At 43.5% G+C, this 14,446-nt stretch overlaps 1 protein-coding gene across 2 annotated transcripts in view; it reads left to right on the top strand.

Moving 5' to 3' along the window:
* SPTLC3 (serine palmitoyltransferase long chain base subunit 3) overlaps positions 1-14,446 on the top strand; it is a 118,394-nt gene that overhangs the window by 85,616 nt on the left and 18,332 nt on the right. For both annotated transcript variants that reach the window (XM_075925655.1, XM_075925654.1), the window contains exons 8-9: positions 5,822-6,041; positions 6,931-7,057. In XM_075925655.1, the coding sequence (XP_075781770.1) occupies positions 5,822-6,041; positions 6,931-7,057 (347 nt within the window). The remainder of the gene's footprint in view (positions 1-5,821; positions 6,042-6,930; positions 7,058-14,446) is intronic.

Raw genomic sequence — 14,446 nt, 5'->3', positions numbered from 1 at the left:
ATTGGGCCAATTTTTTATATCCTGCTATTAGGTGATTGCCAGCCCCGTAGTACAAAGAGCTAACATTTTGAGTCACTGGCCAGAGACCAACACAAAGGGGTTAATCAGTGAATGGCTGCTTCCTAGCATTTCAAAATCCGGTAATTCATTTGACTTTTTAAACTCTTGCTATAAACCACAAAATAGAGAAACCTGTGTCAAGTAGCCTAAATGCTACACTGTGACAAAGCTTACCAAAGAAAATAATGCTCAAAGCAAAGATTAAGATAGAATGTGTGTATTTTGGAAGAACAAGATCAACATGAATACACTGTATGTATCTAGTTGTATGTCAGATCAGAGGGAAGGAGTTTAAAGACCCATGACAGACATGATGAAGGGACCAAAAAGATTAACTTTTAAGGAAAGATTTATATGTAATCTGAGCAGTGGCTGTGGAAAAGGATATGATAAGTCTTCAAATATTGCATGGGTTAGAAGTCTGCAGAGATTGGAAGAGTATTACATGCTGGCATATTTAGGGGTTGTGTGATGAAATTAATAAGGGGAAATGGTTGTCTGAATATCAGTAATATCAATCTTCTTCACTGGTGAATGAATGAGGCTATGGAAAATGCCTCGTTCTACCAAGAAAAATGATAGAAGCCCAGTTGTCAGAGACTTCTAAAATGAAATTGGATAAAATGCTGTCAGTGTGCTGAATAGAGTAAACCTGCATTTGCAGAGAGAGAGGATTAGTTAATCTATAGTAATATGTGTCTTCCATCTCCAAGGCCTGGTTCCAAAGCTCATGAAAGCCAATGGAAAGAATCCCATTAGCTATGATGGAATTTGAATCTGGACCTACACTCACTGATTCAGAAACTACATTGTGCCTTCCTGTACAGACCTTGCTAGGGGACCTCTTCCAACACGTTTGTCTCGTGGCCTGGTTAAAACTTCATTAGAATTGTAAAGCAACTGAGACGTAATCATGCTGTGACCAAGTTGTATAGCTGTGCTAATTCCTTGTATGTAACTGAAGCTTTATCCTTTTAGGGCCATGTCTCCACTACAGAGAAGATTGTGAACGTAGCTGGAGTTCTGTGTCTTAATTCAAGCTTATCCTCTAGTGTAGACCTAGCCTGGTAGAACACAGTTAAGATCCTGTCTGTAGCACAGAGCCGAACAGTTGTAACTGGGTCAGGGGACATCAGTGTTGTGAACAGGTCAGGGTTGTTTTGAGGCTGAAGACTGGCCCTACAGTGCACAGTGGAGGGCTTCTGAACTGAGCACTGTGTGAGGGGAAAATGCCATCAGAAGTTGTAGGCTGAAACACCACCATGACAGGTCTGAACTCTGACAAATTCCAGTTAGGCTGGATTTGTGGCACTAATACGCAATGTCAGGCTTCTCTATCCCGTCCGGTTTACCTGACATTGACAGCATACACACGTGGCTCAGATCAGCGGATTAATTTGGGGCTCAGTTCTGCTGGGTACTCCCTGGGTATGTCTACACTACAAAGTTAATTCGAACTGTCAGCTGTTAGTTCAAATTCACTTTAATAGGTGCTACACAGGCAAACCGCTAGTTCGAACTTAATTTGAACTAGTGGAGCGCTTAATTTGAACTAGGTAAACCTCATTCTACGAGGACTAACGCCTAGTTCGAATTAAGTAGTTCGAATTAGTGCTGTAGTGTAGACATACCCCCTGAGAGAGATGCAGGAAACTAGGGTTCCCAAATTGCTTCCCCAGCTACATTGCACAGCTTAAGTGAGGGCCTGTCACTGTTGCCATCCCTGGGCTGTCCTGAGGCTCACAGTGTCCCCAAAGGAACAGGAAGGAAGCACAACCAAGGCCTTGCCCACTCCCTCTGCATCACCTCACAGAGGACAAGACTAACCAAGTGAAGAGGTTCAGCCTTCACCATCCTAAACGAATGTTGTCCTCTCCACAGGCCTCATGCACACTGGCCTCTTTAGGGGACATAATCCCTCCCTGACGTCCTCAGTCGATGCCACAGCTTTATGCTACCCCTCAGTCAGGCCACAATGACCCAATTTAGCTCTCCACCGTCCAAAAAGAAGCTAACACTTCAGTAAACTCTCTCCTTTTGAACTTCCAGCGCTATGAAATCCCCTGAGCATTTTGTAAGAGGGACACTACCAAAATGAGACAAACAGATCCATTGAGTTTCAACTCTAGGTCCCTGGTTGAACTCCAGCACAGGGTAACTAACATTCAATGCAATGTTTTACCTTCCACTTGTGTTGCTCAGTGGCCTACGTCAAAGGAATTCAGACTCAGTCTAGTACTAAGTAGAGGGGAGTTCACATCACAAGAGGTGATTCTTCTGCAGTCACCAAAGGTCATCAGAGTAACCAAAGACTGAATGGGCACAGAAAACAAATTGGTCCTGTGTCTCTAGAGCTGATCGCCCCAAGGGAGGGTTCAAGCACACTAGCAGAGCAGCATTCAGGAAAGCCTTCAGTAAAGATGCCTGCGTTCTGGCTATTGTGGGCTTTTTTGTTGTTCTGGTGGGCTCTGGCCACTGTCCTAGGATTAAAATAAGACCGCTTCTTCCAAGAACGCTAACCTGTTCTTTGTTTTACTAACCTGTGTAGACTAAAAAAATTAACTCCTACTTACATCATGAGGTCATACTGTATGAAAGCAATTCCATCAAATTCTCTTCACATTTAAAACCTCCTGGCAATCATATATCAGGAGAGGGAATTTAACCACTTTCTCTGTATTCGGTAATCACATAAGGTGCTGGAGAATTATGCAGTGAAAGCTACATTTTTCTACCTCTAAATTAAGCCTTTAGTCCTTGTAGCTGTGAAAATGGACATCCAAATGTAAACAAATGCAGAGTGTTTGCCTGGTTCTGCAGACACCCTGAAACAATAGCTCAGATGGGGGTACAATTTGCCTCCATTGATCAACAAGGGCTCTGTGAAAATGCTCTTAGATTGCTGATTGTTTTAGCTGCATTCTTTTTGGACTAAAGACTTTGACTTGCTAGGAGTCTCCTGAAAATGAGAACAAATAACGTGATAAGAAACGTCTAAATATTCCCCATCTTTCTGCCTCTTTCTTTTGTCTGCTGTTCAGATTCTAGCTGTGTAATTTTCGTAAGCTTTACAAAGTGGAATGTGCCGCATGGTCATTTAGGCCAAAATGCTGCAGTTAAGATTTTCGTCTTGATGGTCCTTGGTTTACAGAGCCTGGATTATATTTTTTTCTCCTACGTGCTACTGAATATAACTCCACAGAATTGGAAGAGAGATTACAACATCTTTCATTTTAAAAAGATACAGACTCTAAAGTCCATTGTATTATTTTGTATTCACTGTAGTGTCCGGCATTGGGAGGGGAACAGTGTGAAGGCTTCTTGTAGGCAAGAATTAATGAGATTTAGGAAGCAGAGGTTCAAGCCTTCCCAAAACATTCAAACTGCCTACAACTCTGCCCATGAGAGTGAAGGAAAGAAAAGAGGCCAAAATAAATTTAAAAAAAAAAAACCTTTCCCTGTGCCAAAAGCCTGTTGTCCCCTGTCTGACTGCCAAACCTCCACTTGTACAGTGCAGCTAGCTATATGGTGCAAATACTAAAATCTGTGAGGGCACCATATAATGTTTGAAACTGATGCAAAGAAAAATAACGCCAGGAGGCTGTACTGACTGTATTACTCATTTGCACATTTAATTCAGGAACAGGCTCCATTTTTCAATTTTAGCTGGCGCTGGCTTGAGATTTCCAATTTGACCCACCTGAGCTGGGGCCTCCCCACAGAATGTCGGTTTTGCTTGGCACACAGCACCTTGCTTTTGGTATGAAATATGGGAGCGTGTTCAGATGTTTTTTCCCTCACCACAGTTAGTGCAAGAGAACAAGTTTAGCTCGCTGTAAAAATAAACTATTGAATACATCTGACGGTATCGGGTGGCAGGCTTCCTTAGTAATCTCACCCAGGTTTTCAAGGCATAATAGTGTCTGCATCAAAGGTACAAAGAATTAAACTGCCTTGCATTCAAGTGCATTTCTAATTTGCTTTCTGGGGAGTTCCTCTCACAGGTTAGTTCCTTGCTGTTCACCTACCCTATTGAGGTAACCACCCACAGTGTGCTGAGTTTCTTATCCTTTTTTCCATGGGAGTGTCAAGATGCTGTTAATCCAACCTATTGAATCCTGCTCTTGTGCACAGGGGGGAAAAACATAAAACATTAAGGATCTTTTCCCGTGCAGTGAAAGATTGTGTGTGGCGTGCCCTGAAAGACACAAACCAGGGGCACAAAGGTCAAAAATGACTTTAAGCCACCTTTGTGCCTCCCAGGTTGGTCCTACTCTAATAGCTAAGCCTAGTGGGCGTCCCCACACCTGCCTGAAGGCTGCTCTGAAGTTCATCTATAGACATTTTTCTGTCCCTAGCTCCCACATAACCTACCTTAGACTTAGAATCATAGAATTCTAGAGCTGGAAGAGATCTCAAGAGGTCATTGACTCCAGCTCCCTGCCCAAAGCAGGACCAACCCCAACTAAATCATCCCAGCCAGGGCTTTTCAAGCTGGGACTAAAAAACCACTATGGATGGAGATTCCACCACCTCCCTAGGAACCCATTCCAGTGCTTCACCCTCCTAGGGAAATAATGTTTCCTAATATCCAACCAAGACCTCCCCCACTGCAACTTGAGGCCATTGCTCCTTGTTCTGCATCTGTCACAACTGAGAACAGCCTTTCTCCATCCTCTTTGGAACCTCCCTTCAGGTAGTTAAAAGCTGCTATCAAATCCCCCCTCACTCTTCTCTTCTGCAGACTAAACAAGCCCAAATCCCTCATCCTCTCCTCATAGGTCATGTGCTTCAGCCCCCTACTCATTTTGTTGCCCTCTGCTGGATCCTCTCCAATGCATCCACATCCTTTCTGTAATGGGGGTGGGGGAGGGCAGAATTGGATGCAATACTCCAGATGTGGCATCACCAGTGCCAAATAAAGGGGAATAGTCACTTCTCTAGATCTGCTGGCAATGTTCCTCTTATTGCACCCTAATATGCCATTAGCCTTCTTGGCTACAAGGGCACCCTGTTGACTTTATATCCAGCTTCTCATTCATCATAATCCCCAGGTCCTTTTCTGCCAAACTGCTACTTAGCCAGTCAGTCCCCAGCCTGTAACAATGCTTGGGATTCTTCCATCCCAAGTACAGGACTCTGCATTTGTCCTTGTTGAACCTCATCAGACTTCTCCTGCACTGGGGGAATTCTGCCTGCATCTCTTGCCTTTACAACATGTAAATGTTGTCAGAGTGGCACATGGAACATAAGCGGGAGCCAGACAAAGGTGAAAGGAAGCGGGTGCACCCTGGTGCACAGCCCCGGCAAGAGCTGACTGAGTTGCAGCAAAAGCCAGCAGGGAGCTATTGAAAGAGCTGGCAGGGACCCAGGTTTCAGTAGGGCAGTACCTGTAAGAAATTTTACTTACTTTCACCACTGGGGCCAGAATGTGATCCAGAGTTGCAAAGACCTGCTAGACTGCGGGGAAGAGGGCTGTAGTGAATTATATACACTAATCTGAATAAACATTTCGTTTCAATCCTTCCCTTCTCTCTTCTGCATGCAGAAATAGGGCTGAGAATTTGCAAAAGACCAAGGAAGTCCCAGGGACGGCTCATGAGACTGCCTACCTGCTCAGCAATGGGCATAAAGACACCCCTTACAAAGGCCTTTTTGTGGTGTCAGGGTAACCCTGTCTGCCATATTGTTTACCACAGTGCTAAGAGTTAAAGGGCACAGCAGAGGATTAAAAGATTCATTCGCAATTCTTGTTCTCTAGCATGGAAGGTTCCATTGTCCGCCTGCCAGAGATAGTTGCCTTGAAGAAGAGATACAAAGCATACCTCTATTTGGATGAAGCCCACAGCATTGGCGCTGTGGGACCGACCGGCCGGGGCATCGTGGAATATTTTGGGATGAACCCTGAAGATGTTGATGTATTGATGGGTACATTCACCAAAAGCTTTGGAGCAGCTGGAGGATACATTGCTGGCAAGAAGGTAAATAGAAAACTTCTTATGTCTGTTTGACACTAAGCCACATGGCAGCCTGTCTGTATATGGCATATATGGCTGCTGTTCTATATAATCTGCTATATGGTGTTGTTATAGGCGGAAGGGCTGGGGCCTCAGCCAGAAGGAGGAGAGGAGACTTCGTGCATACTCCCCCGTGGGGTAGAGCATGAGAGATCCCTTCTCTACCCCCCGCCCTGCCACAGCGCGACATCTAGAGGGAACTGCCAATTGTTTTGAACAACGGATGGTTCCCTCTGGAGCCGCACGCTCATGGTGGAGGGAGGAGACTTCGCGCACTCCCCCACCCCCAGGTCCCATTGGCCTAGGGGCTGGGAGGATGGCAAGGGGGGCCAGATGAAATGGCCCGGGGACTATATCTTGCCCACTCTTGGACAATAGTGAAGTTGAATACAGTAAGGTTTCTTTTCTTCTGCTAAAGCCAATGGGAGAGAATGCACTATTGTTTGCCATTCACACATCACCTTTCAGAAGGCTGAAGGTGGGACAACTCCAAATTTTAAATGTAGCTGTCGATTGGTCCCTCAGTGAGGCCAGGATCCAAACTCCTGCTGTCCCCCGTCCCCTCCGGTTTGTAAAGATTCTCATTATGTAAGCAAAGCAGCATCCTAGTTTGTAGCTTTCTTTCAGCCTTGGGTGTCCACCTTTCAATTTAAAGAATTTACATTTGCCAAGTATCACCTGAGGGTTTTTTTCAGACCATGGATTTTTAATAACAATTAAGAAAATAAATCAGTCATGAAATGTCTTGGTCAAATTGCCTTGGTCTCTGTTCTCGCCTATGTCAGTAGCCATGAAGAAGTTTTGCTCTCCCAACCATTCGATGTACATTCAAATTTTGTTTCACTTTTTTAAGGAACTTGTGGATTTCTTACGCACTCACTCCCACAGTGCAGTGTATGCCACATCTATGTGTCCACCTGTAGCAGAGCAAATCATTAGGGCAATGAAATGTGTCATGGGACTGGATGGAACAACACAAGGTAAGTCACCTTTTGTTAAATGTGCTTGTTTTATTTTATAATAGCATGTATGGAAAAAGCAAAAAAATACCTCCAAAAAAAGGGGCCCCTAAGGCAATACAAAAGTATAGGGGAAACTGCAGTATTCAGTAATTCACAATGTACTATCATAGTCACCCTTGCATGCCTTCGGTGTTTTTAATCCTGATTCTACACATTTATCCACAGTTTCATCCATAATATCAGACCACATTGTTAATTATTTACTTGTTCCCATAACGCAAGAACTAGGGGGTCACCAAATGAAATGAATAGGTGGCAGGTTTAAAACAAAACGAAAGGAAGTACTTCTTCACCTGATGCACAGCCAACCTGTGGAACTCCTTGCCAGAGGATGTTGTGAAGACCAGGACTTGAACAGAGTTCAAAAAAGTGCTATATAAATTCATGGAGGATAGGTCCATCAATGGCTATTAGCCAGGATGGAATAGCAATGGTGTCCCTAGCCTCTGTTTTTCAGAGGATGGGAATGGGTGACAGGGTTGGGATCGCTTGATGATTACCTCTTCCATTCACTCCATCTGGGGCACATGAAGTTGGCCACTGTCAAAAGACAGGATACTGGGCTAGACAGAACTTTGGTCTGACCCAGTATGGCCGTTCTTATGGTATGTTTGTATATTCCATTATCAAACTAAGCTTCACAAAACGCCTGCAAGATGTCTATTTTGCTGTTTGGTAAACTGAGGCATACATTGCTTTTTTTTTTTTTTTTGGTGGGTGTGGGAGGGTGACTTGTTAAAGGTCACAGTGGCAGAAATGGAAGTGCCCCTCTGGAGTCCTTGCTCTCAATTGTCTCTTCTAGCCACTAGCCCACATAGCTTCCCAAAAACATAAAAGAAAAATATATAAACTCTTTAAATCTTATGACTGTCTTCACATCATGAGTTCAGAATTAAAGCAAGAGATCGCTCATTAACCTTGCTGTGTTATTGCAATACAAATACTACTTGAAGACCACTCCTGCAGTTTGAAACTCAGTTGAAAGCATGCTGTAGGCTGTCTCCCAACGTGTGTTATTGTACATGATGGTACTATTAAAATTAATGTCGCACTTCAGTTTGAGACAAGATTGCTTGGTCCTGAAGTTATTTTGTTTCCAAACATGCTTTGTCCCTCCCCCAAGCTCTGGCGAAACTGCAATAAAGACATAACCATGTCATTTATGGAGGCGAACTTCTATTTGTATTTCTCCTGTGATCGGTGATCTACTTCAATGTAGCCAAGGATCAGAGTCTCTATATAATGTACACTGTATAAAGGGTACAACAGCTGTGTTATGCAATGCTCTGCTAATACTGTAGTATGTTAAGGATGTTCTATCCAAGCTCTTGGGACTTAAATTTGTCCTAACCCTGGGTTAATAGTTGATGTGCCATACCAGTGCTTTTTAATTTTCCCAAGGGAGAATGATGTGGATATTGCAATTTTAGTATAACATAATAATGGCAGAGCCAGACTGTGTCCTCAGCTGCAACTCATATATGCTGATTCAGCAACCCTCAGGAGGTAGAATCTTCTAGGGGTCCCTTGCCTAGTGAGAGCTACTCAATGACTTTGTGCTGGCCATCTCTGATAGTCCTGGGGTGGGAGGCATGAATGGGGATGGAGAAAGATGAAGTACCAGAGTAGGCCTGGCCACATCAGACTGCTCTCCAACTCTTTCATACTGATGCAATGCTATTGCAAACCAGTACAATTATAGCAGTCCTGGTGCTACTTAGGTTTGCACCAGGGACTAATGTGTCCGCTGGCCTAGGCCAGCATTTGCAAAGTGCTAATGCAGAAAAGGAGGAATGGGAGAATCTGTCCCAAAATACCAAAATTCATTTTAGTGCACTAGTGAAAATTAGGGTTATTTGGAATCTAGAAACACTCCATTGTGATGCCTGTAGGCTGGGGAAATGACATTTTAGTCATTTAGGCAAATCATCCAAATTGGATTAAGGAAATTGCTGTTATACTCTCCTGTTTGAAAGGTGAAGGGTTGGGGATAGTAACATCTGTGTAGCATCTGATAGAAGAGACTAACTCTGGTGTACACTTTGCATCTTCCCTACTGTACATTCAAGTGCTCCTGATACAGTAGAATTCTCTGCATCAGTTTTATAAAAATGCTTACCAACAGAGGGCAATATTGTACTAACCCTTTTCAAAAGTCATGTCTTTAGTGCCTAAGAAATCTGGCATGTAAAGCAGTCTTTCTGTAAGCTCTTGCAATCGCAGCCTTTCGGAGCTGCTTAGAAATGACTTTGGGCTAGCATGATTCTGTATACAGGGTTCTGTAGGACACTTTGGTGGCAGAGCTGGGTTTAAGGGAAAGCCTTTAAAGCTGTCCACCCTAGGTGCTTTGGAGGATTAGGGGTTCAGAACAAATCCTGTCAGCAGCAATGTAGTTTAGTGACGCACTGAGTTGGTCCATCTAGTTCTATATTCTGCCTCCACAATGGCTTATGCCAGAGCATTCTGAAAATGGTGAAAAATTCCCTGAGGCATGTGGCTGTTTCTGCACAGGGCCGCTGACACCGGGAGGAAGGAGGGCAGCAAATGGGGCAGGTGCCACAGGACCTGCTGATATAAAAACACTTGGGTCTCCCAGCTGCTGCTACTACTGCAGCAGCAGCATAAACCCCAGGCAGCCCAAGCGGGGAAGTGATGAAAGGCTTGCTATGAGAGGCTAGCCACCCAGACCAACCCCTCCAACCCAAGGCTCCACCACTTCTGGGGCCAAGAGCTGCCCCCCTCCAGCTTGTCCACAGGCTTGTCAATTTTGTTACAGCCCTGTTTGTGCAGTAGTAGCATTCTTAGTTAAAAGAGTATGAAATCTCTCTCTGAGCCCATATGTCCAGTTCAGGTACTAAAGTTTGAGAACTAACAGCACTTGCAATTTTTATCCTAGGTAGAGTAACTGGCTGCAAATATAGTTCATATAAGATAGCTGTTAATAAAACAGAAGTATGTAATCCCTATGTGAACCTTCCACACAGCTATAATTTCCTCACCAATGCCATGCAGCAAGGAGTTCTATAAGTTAGTTGGCAGGATTATTTTAAGTCATTTTCTCCTTTTTAAACTTACATTGCCTTTTAATCTCAACTATACCCTTCTTCATTCACATGAGCTATGGTAAGCAGAAATGCCCATGGCATTCACTTTATAGTTTGCAATATATATTCTTTGTACCTCCTCTTCATGGCTTCTCCTTCCACCACAGGAAGAAACGCAACAGCAGCCTTAGCAGTTTTATCCCTGCAATGAGCCTGCACTTGGCTCAGAAAACTTGGACTCTGATTTTGAATAATTGCATATACTATACGTACCTGCCTGTAAGGTACTGAAAGCGCTTCTTGACTACGATTAGGTCTGAGAGCCATGCTAGCCCCTTCCAGCTGTGACCTTGGACACCTTTTTTTTTTATTAAGAATACCACAAGCATACTTTTACACTTAAATCTGATAGGTTTGAGTTTAAAAAAAAAACACTAACCACCACTAACAAACAAAAGCTACATTCATACCGACAAAGAATAAATTGTAGTGATGTAACTTGCAAATTAAAGCATTTTAAAAGCCATATTTTTTAATAGCTGGTAAATCATTAACAACAAAATAGCATTCCTTTTTGTATGCTTTTATGGGACTCTGTCAAATTTTAAAATATATTAAGGAGCTGCTGTCCTCATGCATATTACAAAACAATAACTGAGATTATTAAAACCGATAAGATGTTTTTAAAATGCAAATGATTTTTGCTATTTATGCTATTTAATTTTGAATCACAATTTCTCTCGCTGCTTAGAAAATGAAAATGGTCTCCTAGTTTGAAGTCAGAATTGCGTTCTCATATACTAGGTCGATACTGGCATGTTTGGATTACAAAACCTGCAGGGGAATATGTTTTGTTTTTAAAGTTTTTTATAAAATTGCTTTCCACTGAAATTGAAGGTGAATTCCTGGAAGCATTTACCTTTGTCTTAGATTTTGTAAATATTTAGGACCATGTCTTCAAAAATGCTCCCACAGTTGGCACCGGATTTTCAAAATAGCTCAGCACCTGACAACTGAGCTTCCAGGACTAAATGGGAACCGAGCACTCTTTTGAAAAATCTGGCTTTTCACGTTTTGTAAAAATTAAATATGGTTGTCAGCATTGCTGGTCAAAATCTAAGGCCTTAATACAGCAATCTGCTTTGTGTGGGCAGGCCCCAACACCCTCTCACAGTAGCTTTCAGGATTGGAGCCATAATGAGCTATACAGGCAGTCCCCGGGTTACATGGATCCGACTTACATCAGATCCCTACTTACAAATGGGGTGAGGCAACCCCGCACTAGCTGCTCCCCCCAGCAGACAAGAGAGACGTAAAGCTAGCACCCTAGCCTCCCCCCCCCCCCCCCCCCCAGCAGACCAGGGAGACGCAGAGCGGCTTTTCTCAGCAGACTCCTCAGCTTGAGAATAAAGGACTGAGGGAAGTGAGGTGTGGGAGAATAAAACTGAGCTCTGGAGAAATGTTTCGCTAGAGTTTCCCCTACAATATGTACCAGTTCCGACTTACATACAAATTCAACTTAAGAACAAACCTACAGTCCCTATCTTGTACGTAACCCGGGGACTGCCTGTACTTGTTTCTAATGATTGTGGAACTTTCCTTTTTTGCTCCCTCAAATTTTCTTCCTGTCTTTTGTTTTTTTGTTTTTTTAATGAACTACAATAACTTCTCTTAGGTCTTGATCCAGCAGAACACTTAAGGACATGCTTCATTTAAAGCCTGGGAGTATTCTCATTAAATATCTCTCTGTGATGTGCTTAAGTGCTTGGCTGGATCAGGGCCTTAGTGGCTGCCGTTTTCTCAGCGGCTGACAACATGACAGAGTCATGGCACTGCTTAGGTTTGGGCACTGCGCCACCTCTTGCATCATGTTGGATGGTTGGGCCTAGCTCCATGGGACATGCACCACCGCTGTGTGCGTCGTGGGAGCTCATGCTCCATGCCTGAAAGGGCGCCACCTAATGGCTACCTGCTTCCTTCCCCTCCCTCCCCTCTTCCCCGCCCCTCCTTCACTCCACCTCTGGGATAGAGGCGGTGCTGGGTGCTTTTGATACATAATAATGATCTCCCCTTATGCTCAAGCTAAGCATTAGAGGAAAAGGGGGACGAGGGGACAGAAGAGAGTCACAGACTGACAAAGAAATCATACCGTTATTCTGAAGCTAGATCCTTGACTCTTTTGCACACACTGGTGTGCAATTGTTCCCTCAGGTAGTGAGACTGAAGTCAAAGAAGTCAGTGTGAGCAAGGGGTTCACAACGTGGCTTTCAGGCAGCAAAATCACATTTTTACAATAGGCAATAACACCCAGTTCCATGGCATGGCCACAAATGGCACCTTCTTCATTCTAGAGCCAGCAGAGCATTTGAGGCTGAGGCAGTTCCAGAGTAAGTTTGCTGCTATCATGTCATCCAACTGGCAGTGGGCAATGAGTCTAAGAAACACAAGAGAGAGACTTGCCTTTCCTAAATGCATTTACATCCTTGGCATTTCAGTAATGCCTAATAGGTTACAGATGTAGTGCAATGTGTGCTGGCCGGCTTTCAGCTGAGGGACTGACATGCTTTGTGATTAATCACCTGTGTTTGGTAGTAAATATGCACAGCAAGGGCTTGTGGCTCTCTCCCTGTTTTCATGCAAGGTGCTCTTAGTTTACATGATATACACAAATATCGATAATGCAGCAAGTGCCTGCACATACCTAGCCCATACAAAATCCACAGCATTTTGTACAGTTCTGCCGCTACTCTCTCCTTTATCTGAAATGAGCATTGCTTTTTCTCTGGGAAGTGTTTTACAGCAGTTCAGTCACATCTATACTGACAAAGTTGTTTTCATTCAGAACCATTATCTCGGAGTTCATTTCCCTTTAGGCACCCTGGTTTTACAGTGTTCTATTTGTGATTTAGTGCACATGGAGGTACATATGTGTTACTTCTATAGTGGAACCAGAGAAGGAAAGAAAATCAGTCCATCTGTAACTGTTTAGGGGAGAAGAACAGCTATTGTTTTCCAGAACAATTTTGCAGCCTATTAAAGTGTTCTTTTTTACTATCTACTTGTTACTGGAGGAAGGCAGGGAAGTAAAGTGCTGTATCCCAGGAACATAGATTGAAGAGTCATTCTAACACTGGTATGTAGAAGTTTGATTGGATAACTAATTATCTAAAAAGTCCCCATGAAAAAAGCATCTGGAAAAGATTAAAACAGGTGGATTTGTGTCTTGCCTGTATGCCAAGGAAAAGTACAAAGTGTGGGATTATCCTTTCTAGAACAGGTTCAGGAAAAATAACCCTCCTTCAGTGAATATGTACCTGAGATATAGACATTAAGCTTCAGGTTGCTTTTCCTGTTTTCAATATGTTGAGGTAAAGAAAAATCCAAAGTTGAAAAGCTTCAGGTGGCGTTCAAAAGGAAAATGTGCAGAAGCTGGATGCATCTACATTCTTTGCTGGTTAAAAGCTTTCAGAAGAGAAAAGCAAATGTCTTTGGAAGTATAAAAGAAACTTAGTTTGAGAGGGATGATGGTTTTGCAGTCAGGGTAACATCCGTTATTTATGTGAATCAGCCTAGCTCCACTGAAGTCACTGATTTACACCAACTAAGAATCTGAGCCTCAGACTTGAATTCAACCCTAACATTGAGAGAGAGACTCCCATGAAAACTGATTTGTATCCAACATGCTTACCTGTGAGCTGCCTTACATGCTCACTCAAGCCAGTGAGAGGGTAAGGCACTCCCTGCCACTTTGCACTGACTACTCCCATTGTAGGGGACAATGCAGGTTAGGTGGCAGCCTCCACAGCCCCTGCCACATGAGGGGAATCAATAGATATGGGCAAAGTGTAGGCTTTGTGCCATAATTTGGTCAGCCAGCAAGTCTGGGGAAGTAATTGGGTTCAGGTATAGCCAGCAGCTGATGAAAACTACTCCCCTCTCAGGTCAGGTCTACACTTGGAGAGAAAGTTGACTTAAGGTATACAACTCCAGCTACGTGAATCGCGTAACTGGAGTCAACGGAGCCTTAGGTTGAATTTCTTTGATGTCCCCACCGTGGGAGGTCAACCGGAGAAACTCTCCCTTTGATTTCCTTTACTCCTCTCAACCCAGTGTAGTACCAAAGTCGATGGGGGCATGATCAGCAGTTGATTTAATGAGTCCTTACTAGACCCGCTAAATCAAACCCAGGGAGATCTATCTCCATAGTGTTGATCTTCCAATAAGCGGAGACAAATCCTCACAGCAAGAAAAGGACCAGGAATGATTGTGTTTCCTAGTTTGCTCCTAGAACAGGTTGCTGCTC

Source organism: Pelodiscus sinensis, chromosome 3, assembly GCF_049634645.1.
Source record: "Pelodiscus sinensis isolate JC-2024 chromosome 3, ASM4963464v1, whole genome shotgun sequence".
Lineage (NCBI taxonomy): Eukaryota > Metazoa > Chordata > Testudines > Trionychidae > Pelodiscus > Pelodiscus sinensis.
Note: the sequence above shows the minus strand (reverse complement) of the source record. Positions and strands in the feature narration are given on the sequence as shown.